Here is a 20445-nt window from a genome sequence, read left to right as displayed (position 1 = left end):
CCGAATTTTACATGAAATAAGTGGATAAAAACATAGCTACTGTAGCTTGCCTTAGCAAATACAGTATCTTTTTAGAAATACTAACACACCAGTTCATGCATTCCCTGGGAATCGAACCCATGACCTTGGCACTAGTAATACTAATGGGTTTGATACCCAGAAAATGTGCTAAAAAATGGACCATTGCATAAAACATTGGTGAATAAAGCACCGTTTTCATCCCATGTGTTCAAGAGAACAAAATGTAACACAACAGCTCATGCATTTCCTGGGAATCAAGCCCACAAACTTTGTGCGAATAACGCCAAGGTCATGGGTTTGATTCCCAGGAAATGCATGAACTGATAAAGTGCATACTGTACCTTGAATGCAATGGATAAAAGCATCTGCCAAATGCATAAACATGAATGTAAAAGTAACACAAGTCGATTTTGATGCAGTATAAGAAATTTATTTCATAACAGTTACAAAGAACAAAATATTTAAAAGCATTTTTATCTTACATAAGCTGTACAGAGATGGCATGTATTTGACTCTAAATGATTCCGGAAGAGACGCTACAGAAGTATTAAATAGAAAACTGAAAGAAAAAAAAAATTAAATTGATGGAAAAATATGAAATATTCCATTTATCTACTGTACAAAACAACAACTTGAAAATGGAATCCATTCTGTTGTACCCTGATACATTGTTTAGGCCTCTTGCGATTTAAAAAGTATTTTACAAAAGAATCCGATGGCCTTGCCATCTCACAATAGCTAAAATCTTGGCCTCTTTGGTTCCATAATTCGGTATAATACATTTGAACAGAATTCAGTTTCAGCTTCTATAAAAATAACTTTTCTTTTTTTTTTTCAATGGCAGGTTTTTTCTTTACTAATAATGCAACTTCAGTGCAAACATTGTAACAACCATCCGCCCAGAGTAGGAAGCGAAAGTTTACATTTCAAGTATTGAAAACAGTTCATAACAAGTGGGTCATCCGGTGTAGGTCACTACTATACATTGCATAGCTTGTGCGGCACTTATTTCAGAGGAATCGTGAATGAGGCGCGCCACTTGGTACCTTCAAAGGCATTTTTAAGTCTGCAAGTGCTTTATATTGTGCATTTTCGATATTTTTTGCAAGTGCTATGCTGCACCATGACGTAACTGAAGAGTTTGGCAATTCATGAGATCACTGGATTCGCTTGTGTTTCAGAAGCGTGTCTTCGGCTTGTTGCATGAATAATCACAACCGAGACATAACAAAACACGCCTCATGATTTATGAATGGATCTCATGTCTGTCGAGAAACCCAAGGATTGTTGTAGCTCTTTGCAGATGTTCGCTGAAGACGGATGCTCTCGAATGGATTGGTTGTCACTCAATGGACTCAATGTGGGAAGTGCTGGCGTTGCTTTGAGAAGATGGTCAGTGCTTTTCGGGAAGGTACACAGATAAAGTCTTTTGAGAAGATCACCCCTCCTCTTTCCATTTTTAAAGAGAACCAAACTACACTCTTAAAAATAAAGGTTTCGAAAGGGGGCTTTCTTTGCGATTCCATAAAATAACCATTTTTGGTTCCCCAAACAATCTTTCAGTCAACAGTTCTTAAAGGGATAGTTCACCCAAAAATGAAAATGTGGTGTTAATTTACTCACCCTCAGGCCATCCTAGATATAGGTGACTTTTGTTCTTCAGTAGAACAGTAAAGAAGATTTTTACTGGAAAACGTGATCCTTGGTAATACATGCAATGCAGATCAGCGGCTGCCCGTTTTTGAGAATTAAAAAAAGGCATATCAAGGAACGCAAAATTAATACCTGTGGCTCCTGATGATATATAGAGGTCTTATGAAGCAAAACAATCAGTCTGTGCAAGAAACTGAACATTATTTACAACATTATTACTTGTAATCCAGAGCCTCAGGCAAACGGTCCAAAGTGATGTCCAGTTCACAAATGCATGATTCTTTTGAAGTTGAACAGGTTCATTTTAGTGAATAAGTTCAATCAATTCACCAGATTGAACTGAACGGTCGGAAACAGTTCACGGCTTAAGCAGCACAGATCTACAAGTTACTAAATCAAAACACGCTTTGAGGCGCCTGACAGTCACTCTGACTCAAAATGAGCCATAATGGTGGTGTATCTGATCTTATGACGAATGAACTGATTCAGCGCTCAGTTCGATTTGGACCAAAGACCGATGGGCCGCTGATAGGTGCATGCATGAACCAAACACTCGAATGAAGCGGTAAAATGAATGTTTATATGGTTTCTCATTGTTTATGTAAAAAGGTAAGATGATGAAGACTAGTTAATTCAGTTTATATGCATTAGACATGCAAAACATCCATGTTTCACATCATTATTGGGTCCTTTAATAATATAATTTTGTATACGTGACGTCATTGCATCATTGCGTAAATGAACTAGTGAACTGAATCAGTTCATTGAAACAAACCAGTTCATGGAAAAGAATCAGATTTCCCAGTTTGCCTGAGGCTCTGGATTACAGGAAATAATGTTATAAAAAATGTTCAATTTCTTGCACCGACCGATCGTTTCACTTCATAAGACCTCAGTATATCGTCAGGAGCCACGGGTATTCATTTTGTTTTGACTGTATATGCTTTTTTGATTCTCAAAGTGCTGGCAGCCGCTGACTTGCATTTTATGAATCACCAAGGACCACGGTTTCATCTTAAAAATCTTCTTCACTGTTCTACTGAAGACAAAATCCACCTACATCTTGGATGGCCTGAGGATGAGTAAATTAACATCAAAATTTTCATTTTTGGCTGAACTATCCATCTAAAAGTACCAGTGTGAAGAATATTTTATTAATCTAAAGAACCTTTTGTCTAATGGATGACCATCGTTGCCAATAAAAAGAACCTTTGTTTTTAAGAGTGTAAATAGAGATAAAAGCAATCCCATCCCTTTGACATGACAGTATCATACAAACCTGTAGACTGGAACTAAATAGCTCGATGATTAAAGAACATAAATATATGTACAAAGATGCGTGGAAGAGTTGGGGTGTGTGCGTGGATTTGTGAGCACAGATAAGTCATAAATATTAGTTTCTTACTATGATATTTTGGAAGTCTCAAGCGCAGCCGCACTCCTCGACGATCATGTTGGGCACATCCCGTTTCACGATGTTGTATTCGTCATCGAAATACAGCATGGACATGGTGCTGAGTTTGGTCGGGATGCAGCAGGAGTTCATGGATCCCGGACTCATTCCTCGCATGCGGTATTGGTTCACGACGGCCGTGTGGAAAGATGAAGCCGATCCAGGAACTCCGGCCATGTATGCTGGACAATTCCCTTCGCAATAATTCCCAAAGTACCCTGACGGGGCGATGATCCAATCGTTCCAGCCGATGAGGCGGAAATCGATGTAAAACTGTTGGCGGCAACACAAACTGCTGCTGCCGTCGCATTCAAGGCCTCGTTTGCGGATGCGGTGTTTGTTGTCGGCTGCTCGTGCTTGGACCACAAGGAATGGACGGTGGGATTCATCGGCCGTGTTCACCAAAATAGGCATGACGCCCATCTTATCGCACACTTCGCACCGTACGTCCAGGTTCTGCCGGCGATCACCTTTGGTGAAAACCATTTGCACGGCATCCGTCAATGGAAAAGTGTGCCATCCGCTGCGTTTGAGATCCACACGTTTCTCCACCAAGTTCCACTTGCTCCCGAGTCCGGGTTCCTGCGAGTAAACCTTCACCGTGACCTTTCTCCTTGAGCCTTTCTCCAAAACATTAGGCAGAAGCTTGAAGTACAACCACAGGCTGGCCTGGGACACGTACAGGTTCTGGTTGCCCTCATTGGAGATCACAAAAAACAGGCTGGTTTTGGAGGTCAGCGATTCGTCTGTGGGATTAAGAAAAGAGAGAAATGATCAGCTTAGTGCATTTCATCAGCTGTTGTTCAGCTGACTTGGGCAATATGCTCCCCGTGAACCCAATGAACCTGGTGAACTCAAAGCCTATAGGATAAAGACTCGAGACATTAACATTCAGAGAGGGCAGCAAATCCCTAAGGCCGTCATGAACGGCCCCCTAAACTGGGACCACTTCAACCTAAAGACATTAAATCGTGTTCAGTCTCATGAGATTCTCATTACTGTAAGACATTAAGACGACGTCATTTTTTTACTGTATGTGTGTGTGTATATAGCCTATAGATATATATATATATATATATATATAGATAGATAGATAGATAGATAGATAGATAGATACCAATACTTTTTGAAACCTCCATTTGCCAGTTTAACAGCTTTAAATATTCTCCTATAATGCCTGATGAGGTTAGAGAACACCAGTCCCATTTGAAGTTCCAGTTGTGTCTGATAACTGAATATGCTGGATTTTGTTTTTGGATGAGCGAGGAAAATTTTTCTTGAAACCCTCCTGAACAACATGTGCTGATGTAGGTGCTGTTTGACAAATTCTTTTTTTAAAAAGGTTTTCTGACCCCGAGACTATTTTCTGCAATTCTCCAGCTGTGGTCCTTGGAGAGTCTTAAGCCACTCAAACTCTCCTCCTCACCGTGCATTAGGGCGATATAGACACACGTCCTCTTCCAGGCAGTTTTATAACATTTTATGTTGATTGGAAATTATTACTTATTGCCCTGATGGTGGAAATGGGAATTTTCACTGCTCTAGATCTTTTCTTAAAGCCACTTCACTAATTTGTGAAGCTCAATTATCTTTTGCTGCACATCAGAAATATATTCTTTGGTTTTTCTCATTGTGATGGATGATTAAGGGAATTTGGGCTGTTTTTTCCTTCTTATTTATATTTCTGTGAAACAGGAAGCCATGGCTGGATAATTTCATGTTCATAATCACCCTGGAGTGCTCAAAATTGTGAATATGAATGGGAATATACTTAAAATAGATATTTTACTCATAAGAATTTCTAGGGGTGCCAATAATTGTGTCCAACGTGTATTTGAGGAAAAACATTTATTTCATAATGGTATTTCCCCCCATTTTAAATTTGTATTATCCAATGAAAGGTTAGATGTTTGTGATTTATTTTTAAATAAAAGATCAAAAGAATTAACAATGCAGATTCATTTTCACAGCCTTCTTTGATCATATTTACCAAGGGTGCCGATATTTTTGGCCATGACTGTATAGATAGATAGATAGACAGACAGACAGACAGACAGACAGACAGATAGATATATAGATAGATAGATAGATAGATAGATAGATAGATAGATCTAAATAATTTATTTAAATAATGTCACTATATATATATATTTTTTTTTTTTTTTTTTTGTCTTATAAATGAGCTTTTTTGCACAATATAATTAATTTTTTTCAGATTTCAAGTTAAAATGCAACCCTGTTCTTGGACCCACCCATATTATTTAAATAAACCTTAAATTAAACTTAAATTTAGCAGAGATTTGAATTCATATGTTCACATTACAGTAATGAGAATAAGAGAGAAATGTTCTTAATTGTCATACAAATAATTTCAATAAATAATTTGTGTTGTCTTGTAATAGGCTTCATTTCTTGCAGCATATCTATTTTTACAGTGGGGCAAAAAAGTATTTAGTCAGCCACCAATTGTGCAAGTTCTCCCACTTAAAAAGATGAGAGAGGCCTGTAATTTTCATCATAGGTATACCTCAACTATGAGAGACAAAATGAGAAAAAAAAATCCAGAAAATCACATTGTAGGATTTTTAAAGAATTTATTGGTAAATTCCTCGGTAAAATAAGTATTTGGTCACCTACAAACAAGCAAGATTTCTGGCTCTCACAGACCTGTAACTTCTTCTTTAAGAGGCTCCTCTGTCCTCCACTCGTTACCTGTATTAATGGCATCTGTTTGAACTCGTTATCAGTATAAAAGACACCTGTCCACAACCTCAAACAGTCCAACTCCAAACTCCACCATGGCCAAGACCAAAGAGCTGTCAAACGACACCAGAAACAAAATTGTAGACCTGCACCAGGCTGGGAAGACTGAATCTGCAATAGGTAAGCAGCTTGGTGTGAAGAAATCAACTGTGGGAGCAATTATTAGAAAATGGAAGACATACAAGACCACTGATAATCTCCTCGATCTGGGGCTCCACGCAAGATCTCACCCTGGGGTCAAAATGATCACAAGAACTGTGAGCAAAAATCCCAGAACCACACGGGGACCTAGTGAATGACCTGCAGAGAGCTGGGACCAAAGTAACAAAGGCTACCATCAGTAACACACTGCGCCGCCAGGGACTCAAATCCTGCAGTGCCAGACGTGTCCCCCTGCTTAAGCCAGTACATGTCCGGGCCCATCTGAAGTTTGCTAGAGAGCATTGGGAGAATGTCATATGGTCAGATGAAACCAAAATATAACTTTTTGGTAAAAACTCAACTTGTCGTGTTTGGAGGAGAAAGAATGCTGAGTTGCATCCAAAGAACACCATACCTACTGTGAAGCATGGGGGTGGAAACATCATGCTTTGGGGCCGTTTTTCTGCAAAGGGACCAGGACGACTGATCCGTGTAAACGAAAGAATGAATGGGGCCATGTATCGTGAGATTTTGAGTGAAAACCTCCTTCCATCAGCAAGGGCATTGAAGATGGAACGTGGCTGGGTCTTTCAGCATGACAATGATCCCAAACACACCGCCCGGGCAACGAAGGAGTGGCTTCGTAAGAAGCATTTCAAGGTCCTGGAGTGGCCTAGTCAGTCTCCAGATCTCAACCCCATCGAAAATCTTTGGAGTCCGTGTTGCCCAGCGACAGCCCCAAAACATTACTGCTCTAGAGGAGATCTGCATGGAGGAATGGGCCAAAATACCAGCAACAGTGTGTGAAAAACTTGTGAAGACTTATGCCTAGTTCACACTGCACGATTTTCAAACTCGTCGGATCGCTGTTGTTTTCACACTGCGTGACTATCTGGGGTAGCATTCAGTCGCTGCTGTGTTCACATTGCACGATGGATCGGCGACAGGGGCTTTCACATTGCACGATTTCACAATAGGAAGAATCGCCGACAACTCTGTCTGATCCGCAAACTACGTTTCACAACAAAACACACGCGAGAAGTGATAAGGAAATAACGCGGGGACCTGCGTGCGTCAGCCCGTTGTTCTCGAGCAAGACTGGAAATATTAAAAATATAGCCTGCAAATTGTCTGTGCACTGATTTCAGCTACAAAAAGAAAAACAGATTATGCAGGAGGGCAGGGAACAGGGATTGTGTTCTGCAAAGAGTGGTAAATAATAATTTTGCAGTAACTGTTATGCTGATGTTGCGGCTGGTCAAGCATTTGTGCTTGTTTCTGTATGATATAATTGTACATTTTAAAATACTGATATGGTCTATAACTCCTCACCGAACTTCCCTCTGCCCTGTATCTTTGTGTCTCATTGGCTGAAGGTCATCGCCGATGTAGTTTTCAGTCCGAAATCATTGCACACAGCGTGATTGTGAATTGCCGACAGCTCCAGATATTTAGCATGCCAAATATTTCACGGGCGTTGGCGACGTATCGGCGATTCTCTCAGATCTTGTCTTTGATAATTCACACTGCGCGACGAGCTCCGATTTGCCGGCGATTTATCAAAACCTGTCGGCGAGTGAAAAGTCGGCTAAAATCGTGCAGTGTGAACTCGGCATAACAGAAAACGTTTGACCTCTGTCATTGCCAACAAAGGGTATATAACAAAGTATTGAGATTAAATTTTGTTATTGACCAAATACTTATTTTCCACCATAATTTGCAAATAAATTCTTTAAAAATCCTACAATGTGATTTTTCTCATTTTGTCTCTCATAGTTGAGGTATACCTATGATGAAAATTACAGGCCTCTCTCATCTTTTTAAGTGGGAGAACTTGCACAATTAGTAGCTGACTAAATACTTTTTTGCCCCACTGTATATATCTAATTTAATTTTATTGTATATCTCATTTTTATCTTTTTGAGATTCACCCATCTTATTTTATTTAACCTTTGATTAAACTAAAATTTTGCATAATTTATATTTTACTATTTAAATTTCATATTAGGCTAATTGTTATATATACTTATAATGTATTATATATAATATACAATTTCACATACTCGCATTACTGACATTACTGATCTTTGTGCAAAAATATAATTTCTTAATTCTAATTTGATCCAGACACGTTCTTAGAAGGTTTCATGAGATTTACCGATTTTTATTGTATTGAACCTTAAATTAAATATAAATTCAGCATAAATTCAAGTAAAACATGACTATGATGTTATAAATTTAAATCATGAAAATAAATCACAATGCAAAGATAAAACTGTCCAATAAATAAGCTTCATTGTGTGTAGAATATAATAAATCCTTGTGCAAAAAAATCATTTTGTATTTATTCTGATTTTAGGGTGAAATACGACCCAGACGTGTCCTTGGGAGGTTTTGCTGATGATTATTGTATGGTTAAATGTGTGTTCTCAGGGTCTCGTGACAGCGGCGTTATTCTGGGGTCCGGTCCAGAGCTGCCGGGGGTCTGGATGGAGATGACAGGAGTCAGAGAGCTTGAGAGAGAACAACACAAACCAGCAAAGACTTCCTGTGAGCCACAGAGACACACAATGAGCCGCGTGACGTCACAGGAAACGTGTACATACAGCCGTACAGTGAGAGCCCGATCAAGCACATCCCTTTGACATTCACAAAAGGACACATTTACATGATACTGACCGCTTCTGGAGCCACCGACCAGATTCATCAAAACCCATCTCTGCCGCTTACAAACCATACATCTGAACTAACTTCTCAGGATTTTACACCTGTTTTATCATGCATCTGATCACATGACTGACTTAGCAAACAAACTAATACGACATCTTTCGGGTTTCTCTCTCTCTTGGTTTTTCCCCACCGCAGCCCATGTGGCCAAACAGACTTCCACATAAAACAAGAAATATGATCTTTCTCTCTCTCTGTAATGGATTAATAAATCCGAGCCTTCAGGAGTTTGGCTGAAAAGCATCCGCAAAACACACATAAAATAGAAATGTTTAAAAATAAATCAAAAAATATTCTGGATATGAGTGTAATTGTGTAACATGCTGAGCGCAGCTGTGCCGAGAGAGACAGAGAGAGTGTCACATGGGCAGCTCGTAGGCCTGTGATTGGATAATCACATTTGGTTTCAGCACAGCACTGTAACTCATTTAAATGTAAACTCTGTCCTGCTGAATTAGAGGTAATATGTTATGAAAACTTTCATTAGTAACAATAACAAATAATATGACACTGCATGATGCTTCGCAGCTGTTGTCTCAACTGACTTTTTTCTTCCTGGGCACAAAATAGTGTATTAAAGGGAAAGTTCATGCAAAAATCTTTTGTATTTTACATTACTGTTATTATACGTTATATATATATAATAATACATTTGTATTATGTATGTTTTAGTAGTATTTTGCATCATTGATGTTAAATTTCATTTAAAATTAAATAAAACAAAATGCTTTAAATTTAAATGTGCACACAAAAATAAATACTCCTACATTCAATGCAAATTCATTTGATTCTATTAAACATTCATTTGAACGGTAATTTAGAACAAATGTAGCATACTAATACTACTTAAATACTAAAAATATTACTGAAATATCTGTTTAATGCATATTAATATAATAGATATTCATCTATTTTATTCTATGAAATCTTAAATTAAAATTAAATTTAGCAAAAGAAATACTACTAATATATAATAATAATAATAATAATAATAATAGTAGTATATATTAAAAACAATCCTAACAGTATTACACTATATGATGCTTCATACACTGTAAAAAAAAAAAATGGTGAGCCAACTTAAAATTTGAAGGCAACCAGCTTCAGCAGATTTTTGAGTTTTCTCAACTTGTCGTTTTAAGTTTATACAACAAAAATTTGAGAATCTCCCACAAAAATAATTTGAGCAAACTCAAAAATCTGCTAAAGCTGGTAAAACAATATTTTTTAAGTTCGCTCGACTTAATTTTTTTTCCAGTGTAGATCACACTGTCACAAAAGTTACTTTTTTTTCTTTCTCGGAACACAATATTATGTTAATTTTTGGGTGAACTATCTCTTTAATGCATGTTAAAATTTCATTTAATTTAATGTGCGTTAATCCATTATCTGGTGTTAAACCTTAAATTCAACTTAAATCTAGCATAAATGAAGAAAATACTACTAATATATACATAATACTTATATACAGCATAATAATATATAATATATACAGTATAATACAAAACAATACTAACAATATTACACTATATGATGCTTCACAGATCATATCATCACAAAAGTAACTTTTATTGTGTTCATTTTTGGTGAAATATCGCTTTAATGCACAATCAAATAGTTAGTAATATCATTCAGTTTCACATATGTTCATTATATTTATATCTGAATGCACATGAACTAATGATCCTGTTATAAAATGCTTTTAATGACATGCTAATGAAGGTTATTACTGTATATGTATATGTGTATGCGGCACATCAATGCTGATCCATTTACCAAGAGAAATCATAACAAACATGTGGAATTAGAATATAATAGACAGAGACATAACTCTTCATGTTGCAATGAGGTTGCTAGGGTGCATTGGTTGCTTGCTTGCTATCCTGTGTGTCTTTTATATCCTGGTTCCTTTCTGTGGATGTTTTAGCATCTTGACAAGTGAACATTTTTTGTATTGATTTCTATATAGTTGTAATTGACTGCTATTTTGGTTTTACTATATTTAGTACTTAAACAAAAATAACTGAAATAAATCATTTTAAATTTAAAGTGCCCCTATTATGAGTTTATTACATTATAACATTTATGAAAACATCCTGCAATATTTTAAATCTGAAAGTGCACCGTGTATAAAGTTATCGTCTCTCAAAAGAAAGAGTCGACTCTAAATCATTGAAACGAGTCGTTTTTAAAACGAATCCCAAGCCGTTTCATGTTGAAGCAAAGGCTATAGAATTTAATTCTTAAAGAGACTTTGGTTGATGTCAACATGAAACATTAGCATATTTCCCGCCCACTTGTTTTGCGTGCAGACCTGGGAAAACTTGATTTTCGCATTGGTCTGAATGAAAATGCAAATTCATTCTTTGCCACTAGGTGCAGCTTTTGGTTTCAGTTTCCCCGGTAACGCTGTACACAAAGCACTGTGCTCACAAACTCTGCTTTAAATGAAATGGACCAATCGACCAATCACCGCAGATTAGCGTCACACAAAGGAGGGGTTTGGAAAAATGAATCGTTGAGCAAATAAGGTAAAAATAAATGCATATTATAAGAAAATGAAAGTGTTTTTTTTTTTTTTTTTTTTTACCTTGCATGCATGTCAACCTGTTGTTGGGGAACCTTTCATAACCCATAATAGGGGCACTTTAAGTTTTTCATCTGTTTTATTATACATTATATATTTTATTTTAGATCAACTCTATTTCAAATGCCAAAACAATTAGTTTTAATTTACTTTTATTTAAGCTTTAATTTTAGTAACTTCAGTACTTCAATTTAAACTTATTTATTTCAGTTAGGTGCCAAAATAAAAAAAATATTTTTCATCAAAATTTTTCCTTCTAATATTTTATTTTTATATATTTGATTAGATTGTATTTTATATCAGTTTTATTTCAATTACTGAAAAATTATTTTACATTACATTTATTTCCGTGGTACTTCAGTTTATACTTATTTCAGAACAATATATTTTCATTTCAATTTTTTAGTTTTTTATATATTTTATTTATATTAGCTTTATTTCAGTTACCAACAAATATTTCTAATTTACATTTATTTCAATTTGAGTCATTTTAGTAGTTCAGTTTAAACTTATTTATTTTAGTTAGTTGCCAACATTTCTTCATTTTATTTTATTTTTATCTAATATTTTATTATATATTATACATTTTATTATATTGTTTTATATAACCTCTATTTCACATATCAAAAACAATTTGTTTTAATTTACATTCATTTCAGTTTTAGTTTTAGTGTTTTTTTAGTAATTAGTACTTCAATTTAAACTTAAGTTTGTTTTAAATCTAATATTTTTTTATATTATTTATTTTTATATTTTATATTTTATATGTATTATACTTTATTTTTATATCAACATGATTTCAGCTACCAAAAACAATTTTCAGTAGTTTTAGTTAACAATACCAACACCGTTTGGCACACTTCTCTTTAACTAACCCGGTGATTTTCAGACACAACCAGCAGTAGTTACAGCACTGTGTTAAGTGTTTGTTCAGATCAATAACCTGTCCCTTATGAAAAAGAAGTTTATTCAAGTGTGCTATTTGTATATTTCTTTTAAACTAAAAAATAGGAAAGCATACATTTAGTCTACTTTTCATGTACTTCTCAGAAATGGGCTTTATATGTACTTCTCATAAATATACTTAAAATGACATTTAAGTATACTTGACTTATACTTAGAAAAAGTCAAAATATATTTGAGCTATACTTGTGCTCCTAGAATCCGTGTTTTTATTTTTATATGGTAGGGGGCGCTAGTACACATCTTCTTTACAGAATTTCCAAAAAAAAAAAAAAAATTACAAGTGAAGAAGAAACCGAAACAACAGATGTTTCCACATGTAATCTGACATGATCATCAGATATAAAACAGCATCAAAACTGTGTAACATTATGGAATAAAATGTCACCAATGAAGAGGTAATAATGACTGTCAAGCTTTGGGGTGTTGATCGACTCCATCTACGTTTTGATTATCATTCTGAATCCAATTCATAGTCTTTTTTTCAGCTTTTTGTTCAAAATGTTGTTTATTTCTTTATTTTTTATTTATGAAACTTACCCACATTCAAGTGTTTAAAAAAGAATGCATGCAGCTAGAATAAAATGTTTTTGTTTACAAGCAGATACTCTGTTCTTTCTTTTGATGTTTTGTATGTTCAGATATTCATATAACAAAATATATACAAATTAATACCTAAATAGGGACATAGTAGTATACTTAAAGTATGATGTAAAGTTCACTTAAAAAAATAACTTACAAGTGTACTTGCAGTATAAAACTACTAAACTAGTAGTTTACTGAGACTATACTTCAAAGTGTACTAAAAATGCTACTACAAGTATTTAATTAGTAAACTATCAGTATACCTATAAGTTCACGTTTAGTGTAGTTGCAGTCCAAGCAAAAACATTGATGTAAACTAGCTGTGTACTCAAAGTTTACTACTAGTTATACTTAAAGTATACTTAAAAGTAGGCCAATTTCGTCCCAAGGAGTATTGAAATAGTACACTTACAAGTATACTACTAGTACACTGATATTTGTATACTTACTACATAAAGTATACTTAAAAATATACTTGAACTTTACTTAAGTATACTTAATAAAATAAACTTGAAGTATAATACTTTTTGGTAAGGGGTAGTATGAGCACTAGTGATGCCTGAGCACGACTGAACAGAGGAGGGAAGGTGTTTACTGTCAGCGCCGCTTCCAGCTGGCAAAATCAAAGCGTAAAAGCGCAGCTAAAAACAAGCGGTGACGTGGGGCGACGCATGATTACAGGTTGGACGGCTTCCCGCTTCGATTCAGGCCTTTTGCTAAGCGCGGAGCACATTCATCATTGGCTCTAATAGACAGCGCGAGCGAATTCTCCCTCTTGGCAGCCGTCCTCACCTGAGTCTCCACACACCATTAAGATGTCACAGAAACCTAGAGGGACTCGACTGGCCTCTGCCAGCGCAGGGCAGCACCATTCTTAAAGAAAATGAGATCCTCAAGAAGATCCTGGACGTCTTCCAGAGCTCCTTGTCCTGAGGTCACCCCGCATCCTAATGAGACGCACAGGCAGAATCCCAACCCGCTCCGTGACGGCTTCATCAGATCACTGCGACTGCAAGCTTTTACCAGAAAACTGCTTTCTGACTGGCTACCGTGCATAAATTCAATATCATAAATGTATGCATTTTTGAAAAAGAAGGTTCTGGATTTAGAAATGATATTTACTTTTTAAGTTGAATATTTTGAATTTGATATTTAAGTCTCTAAAGATTGTATTTATTTAATTAGCATTTTATTAATTTTACTACTACTATTTATATATACATTTACGGAATTGTATTATTATTATTATTATTAGTGCTGTCAAACGATTAATCGTGATTAATCGCATCCAAAATAAAAGTTTTTGTTTACATAATATATGTGTGTACTGTGTATATTTATGATGTATATATAAACACACACAGATGCATGTATATATTTAAGAAAAATATGTTACGTTTATATCTTAAATATATAAATGTATCCACGTAAATATTTTAAAAATATATGTTGTATGTGTGTGTCTTTATATATGCATAATAAATATACACAGTACACACATATATTATGTGAACAAAAACCTTTATTTTGGATGCGATTAATCATTTGACAGCACTAATTATTATTATCATTATCATTATTTCCTTGTTTTAATTTTCTTTTTCAATTTTCTTTTCTTTATTTATTTTCTATTATTTATAGATGAAGCATTAATGCGTTACATAATGTTTTTAATGACATACTAATGGAAGTTATTATAAATTGCAACCTCTCCGTTTTATCTTCCTTTTTGCTTTATTTATTTTCCTATATTTTATTTATAATATATTTCTATTCTTTTATATTCTGAGCTGCGAAACACATATATACTGTAAAATTTGTATACTTCTTATTATAATATCTTAATAATTCTTATCATTTCCTTCTTGTTTTATCTTCCTTTTTCATTTACTTAACTTTTTATATTTTATAATAATTCTGTTTTTATATTCTGACCCATAGAGAACTTTGAGATTCATTGTGGCATTATTATTATTATTATTACTTGCTTGTTGTTTTGTCTTCCTTTTTCATTTATTTAATTTTCATTAAATGGTCTTATTGTGAATGATTCATCAGTGCATGTTGTTCTAAAAAAAAAATAATACTCTTTATAATCTTTCATCACAATATAATACTTGTTCTACCTCTAAAATGACTTTACTTTTCAGTTGACGCCATCAATCTTGTCAGTGAATGAAATCATGTTTTAAAGCATTCTTTATTGTGCGTTTATGTCTGTTTCATTTTTGAATATGTCACATTATGGAAATAAAACATGTTGACTTTAAGACTCAGATTTTTCAAGCAAAGGCCTCAAAAAGACTTCATTTTAGCAGTAAATCTGCAAAACAAAAATACGTTGCATCCAGTAACCTGCCACACTGTGTCTATTGTGAAAGCATTGGATAATAGCAGGCCGTATATCGACCGGTTAACCCGACGCGATCAGGAATGGCAGGGCAACCGTATGTGAACCGCTACTCATGTTACAGCTCCATCATTTCAATAAACAGCTCCTGGATCTCGTCCGGATGCGAGTTTCATCTTGGCAGCCACGGAGCAGCACAGCACAAAAGGTCAAAGGTCCAGATCTGCGCTGGGTTTGGATAATTGCGGCCTTGTCCTAAATGGTGCTTGAAATCTTGTGGACTCGCGACCGGACCTGCGGTGCGTTGGTAAGATTCAATCGTGCGTGCTGTGACGTTTATAAATATGTGCTTTACTAAGCAAAGATTCATTCGTTGTTTTTGAGTGCAAGCGTGAGCTCTTTGCTTCTGAAGTGATTTTAACCTTGAACTCTTGCTGCATGCTGCTCAATTTGTTTAGCAAATTCAATACATTGAAAAGCTAAAGCTGAAAAAACTCAATTCTGCTCGTGAAGTCAACATGAAACGCTCTTTGCATCCCATTTTACTTGCATAATGTGACAGATTTTTGAATGTAACAGGATATTCAAGAGGGAAAAATGCAGCACGGGACGTGATTGTTTCCAGTGGAAATTGATCTGAATGTGAGTTTGCTGTGGATCTACATATACGACACTTTTGAGGAGGATTTTTGATGCTAAAGGTCAAGTTTACTCTCTAAAGCAGCTTTTTGTATCCCAATCCTGCCTTTCTTTATGAAAAATATCATTATTTGATTTTACTGATGCTACCTTTATTGCATTAACTGATATTAGATTACTACGTAGCTATTTGACGTCAATTGCATTGAAAAGACTTTTCAGAAGTTATTGCATTTTGTTGAAACATTATGAAGACAAACATCTTTTGTCTTTGTAAAAGACTGGTGAATACGCATGAAATATGATCATAAGGCACAGTTGGAAGATTGTTCAGTTGTAATCCAGTAACTTTAAAGGAATAGTTCACCCAAAAATGATAGTTTGCTGAAAATGTAATTACCCTCAGGTCATACAAGATGTAGATGAGTTTGTTTCTTCATCAGATTTGGAGAAATTTAGCACTGCATCAGTGTCTCAGCAATGGATGCTCTGCAGTGAATGGGTGCCGTCAGAATGAGAGTCCAAACAGCTGATAAAAACATCACAATAATCCACACCACTCCAGTCCATCAGTTAACATCTGGAGAAGACAAAAGCTGAAACTAATCCAGCATTAAGACGTTTTTAACTTCAAACCGTTGTAGAGAGTTTAGGGAGTCCATAATACATAATAACGCTTCCTCCAGTGAAAAAAAGTCCATCTACTGTTGTCTCTCACGTCAAAATCCAACCACATATTTGTTTAGAGCTGTTTTGGCTTGTAAACGCTGCTTGATCTGCAGATTTCTGTCCTGATTCAGACCAGACCACTTTTTCAATGGAGGAAGCGTTATTATGGATGATGGACTGTTATTTTAGGCTGACGCAACGGTTTCAAGTAAAAAAAATAAAAATAAAAATGGTGTATTTGTTTCTTACAAACACACAGCTTTTGTATTCTGTAGATGTTAACTGATGGACTGGAGTGGTGTGGATTATTGTGGTGTTTTTATCAGCTGTTTGGACTCTCATTCTGACGGCACCCATTCACATCCATTGGTGAGACAGTGATGCAATGCTACATTTCTCCAAATCTGATGAAGAAACAAACTCATCTACATCTTGTATGACCTGAGGGCGAGGACATTTTCAGCAAATGTTTTTTATTTTTGGATCAATTATTCCTTTAACAGCATTTTTCTCACTTTTAGTGTTTCTCAGTCCTGCTCTTCACCTGATTCACTCATCAGATCAGTATTAGGGCCTGGAGTGAGAAACACTAAAAGTGAAAAGAAACATTGTAATCTGCCATTTGGATAATAATAGCAAGTGAAAGTTGATCTGTTTTCATGATTCACTGCTGTCAGATGATGCATTTTTATCAGTTGAGAGCAGATTCTAGAATTTGTTGATTAATAAGCAGCAAGTGGCTTTAGTTTGATTGTTTAACAGGTTTGTGAATGCATGAACAGTTCCCTGATGATTTTAAATGCTCTCTTTGATTCTTTAATAAAGGGTTCTGATTCTGAATAGAATAAAAAGATCAAATCATTAGATAACACAATGTTACGATGCTTTCAAAGAACTTAAAACACTGATCTGAATAACCTATAATGAATCTTCAAAAAATCATATAGCAACTCAAGAAGCCTAAACACCCAGAAATTATTCTTCAATCCAAAGAACTGTTTGTTTTTAACTTGGAGATGACAGTATTGTATAATTCCCTTCCTACCATATAAAGAGCATCACCCTATACACAGGGCGAACAGACCGGGGCTAGTTGTCACAACAGATGTATGTCAGCAACATTTTTAAAGTCTTTCATCCAGACTAAAATGCAATGTTTTTGTAATATCTGTACATAAACAATAAAAGCACACTGACATACATTAATAGAAGAGTTACTATATAATAAACGTATATATTAACTGAAAAGATGAACTTGTGTTCATTTGGGCAAGTTGTCACACATGTTGTAATTGTAAAAAAAAAAAATATATATATATATATTAATTACATTTTACTTTGGCATAGTTTAATGCTTATATTCTTATTTCTCTTTTATGTATTGTTTGTTGGCCTATAATAGCAGATTCACATTGTGACAACATGCCCAGCCATATGCATCAAGCCTTTTGAATGAATGAACCGTATATTTTGTCCTAAAGAGTGGAAAAGTTAAATACTTTGATTGTAGTCAAAACTTTAAGGTTTGCGCTTAAACCCACCAGTCTTGTTTCCATCCAAAGTTGCGAATTTAACTTATGCATACATGCGCAAAACCGGAATATCGCATGAAACATTCGCGAATGATCACCTTTTCTAACGAGTCAAAGAGAACAAAATCGTCACTTCCTGATAAACTGGCACTATATATCACTATGAAAAGTAGGAAAAGCCACTGAATAGCCTATAATAATTCTCATAATCGCTTGCAGACGAAACACAATAAATGCGGTCATTGCTTCGGAGGTGAATGTCAGCTGTTTGTGAACGCAGTCTTGTAACAGTTCTGGGAGGCAATTATACAGAGACGACAGGCTTTGCTCAGGCATTTCAGAATAATCATAACAATATTTCAGATGCTGTGGAGCGAGATCGGTCCGCTGGTTAGTCAGATTGTGCCGTCCCATAGCGCAAAGTCACATGACTTTTTTTGATGCGCATCATGGAGGAATTTACTCGGCAAATGCGTTTCCATCTTCCATTATTCGCATTAACCCAAAAACCACCTCAAGCGAGGGTTAAAACCTTTTTTTTTTTTTTTTTTTTTTTTGCGAATTAAGGGATTTTTATTCGAAATGTGGCGTTTCCATCACTCGTTTCTGATGTGATACGCTACTTCAAAATGCGCATAGAAACGGGGTAATGGAAACAGGCTACCTGTGCGTAACCGCGCAGAGCGCGCGGCCAAATCTTATACACACCTGTCTCGGCGAAACTGATGATCTCCGAAGTCTCCTCCTCCACCTCGTTCATGGACGCGGCGTGTCCATCCAGGTTTGGGATCTCCACCCTCCCGTCCTCACGCACCTTCCCGGCGTGGAGCTTCTTGAGCGCGGTCACCATCGCCGCCTTCGGGATGGGGTGGGTGATGTTGGGTCTGTCCCGCATCTGTAAGCGGCTCAGAATGTGTCTCTTCACCGCCTCCAACAAATCCACATCCACCAGTGTGCCTCCATCCGACTGGCTGAGCCCGCAGGACGCGCAGCTCGGGCTGATGCTCGGGGTTTCGGTGTCCGGTGCCGGTGTGCAGCGGATGGAGATGAGGATGGACACAAAACAAAGCACTTCGAATAACAAGCTTTTCATCTTCCGTGATAATAAGCAGCAGTTCCGAGCGGATACGAGAGCGGGGTAGATGGAGATGAAAGCGGCCAAGTTCGTATCCGCCTTCTTTTCTCCCAAAAAAGTGAGACTTAAAAGTGTTAAATCCACTCTTAAAGGAGGTCCGGTTCGATCCGAACGCAATAAATCCTGGAATATGTTCCTGCGGCTGATTCTTGTCTTTGGTCACTCCGCGACGATTTCAACACAATTCGGATCGATATCACAGTGAGAACGGCTCGATACACCATCAGAATTTCTCAAAGTTGATAAATGTGAGATGTGCAAATAATAAAGTAACCAGAGCTCTTGATATCTGTCCACGTACAGCCGCGAATGACACTTTTACGCACGCGTCTGATGCGTCATGGCATGACTGGAAATCTCAGTGTTACGCGTGTAAAACCCCACAGACTAAACAAAGGACCTGTTATGATTTGTCCCGGTGATTTCTTCAGTCTATTGAGTTAAAATCATCCATGGTGAAGGGAAGCGAGTGTAAAGAAGGAGCCCACAGTATCTCCAAATAATCATTCGCCTTTTTAGTTCTTCAGATGAAGATCGTGTCCTCCTTTGTTGGGCATTTTGACTTCCAGTGTACGTTTCCAATATACTTCTTCATCATAGCTCTCGGTGTGTGTGTGTGTTCGGTTCGTTTCTCGTGCGAACAGACATTGTGCCGCTTTTGAGCCTCTGGAAAGTTTTTATACTGGACTGAAGGAACCACGTGGGACGAACCACCAACTCCAGGGTTATAAAGGTTGAGGAACCTCGGGATCTTCAGGGGAAATGTGTCAAGACTAACGCGACATTTCAATGAATCTTCACTAAACTGTTTAACAGGAGAGAGAAAAAAAGTGCATTTCAACATTTTAATAAGCCTTACAATATTCATTAGTGATCTTTCAAATGAAATGTTATTTCTGGGAGTTAAAATTAGCCTAAATGTAAAATTAGCTACATGCAAAATAAATGCAATAAATATAGCCTATGAAGTATATGTTAATTTTGCAGTGTGCAATGACCCACATTTTAGTTGAAGTAAGCTATTTATTTAGACCAGATTCTTATTAAAAGAGAAAAGACCCTTTTTAAATGTGCTACTAATTACAAAAGACACAATTTTAGGTGATTATGCATCATTTGGGTTAAATCGAGTTCAAATATTCCTGTTTACAAAAACAAAGGACGAAATGTGGGTCTGGAAAAGATGAAGCATCCCCTTTGAATAAAACCATTTATAGCCAGTAGGTT

At 36.1% G+C, this 20445-nt stretch overlaps 1 protein-coding gene across 1 annotated transcript; it reads right to left on the bottom strand.

Annotated features, from left to right (window-relative positions):
- Positions 1-441: 441 nt before the first annotated feature.
- On the bottom strand, positions 442-20242 carry LOC131549479 (inhibin beta B chain). The gene is made up of 2 exons (XM_058791694.1): positions 18792-20242; positions 442-3873 (listed from the first exon to the last, which is right to left on the bottom strand). Exons 1-2 carry the CDS (start codon positions 19174-19176, stop codon positions 3098-3100), a joined length of 1161 nt encoding a protein of 386 aa, XP_058647677.1. The 5' UTR covers positions 19177-20242; the 3' UTR covers positions 442-3097.
- Between the last annotated feature and the right edge of the window lie 203 nt (positions 20243-20445).

This window comes from Onychostoma macrolepis, chromosome 11, assembly GCF_012432095.1.
Source record: "Onychostoma macrolepis isolate SWU-2019 chromosome 11, ASM1243209v1, whole genome shotgun sequence".
Classification (NCBI taxonomy): domain Eukaryota; kingdom Metazoa; phylum Chordata; class Actinopteri; order Cypriniformes; family Cyprinidae; genus Onychostoma; species Onychostoma macrolepis.
Note: the sequence above shows the minus strand (reverse complement) of the source record. Positions and strands in the feature narration are given on the sequence as shown.

What these genes read in the sequence shown, in the direction of transcription:
- LOC131549479 (XM_058791694.1), bottom strand. Translation starts at nt 19,176, where the DNA reads ATGAAAAGCTTGTTATTCGAAGTGCTTTGTTTTGTGTCCATCCTCATC. An exon ending in CATCAGTTTCGCCGAGACAG is followed by an intron (nt 3,874 to 18,791) that starts GTGTGTATAAGA and finishes TTAATCCCACAG; the next exon opens with ACGAATCGCTGACCTCCAAA.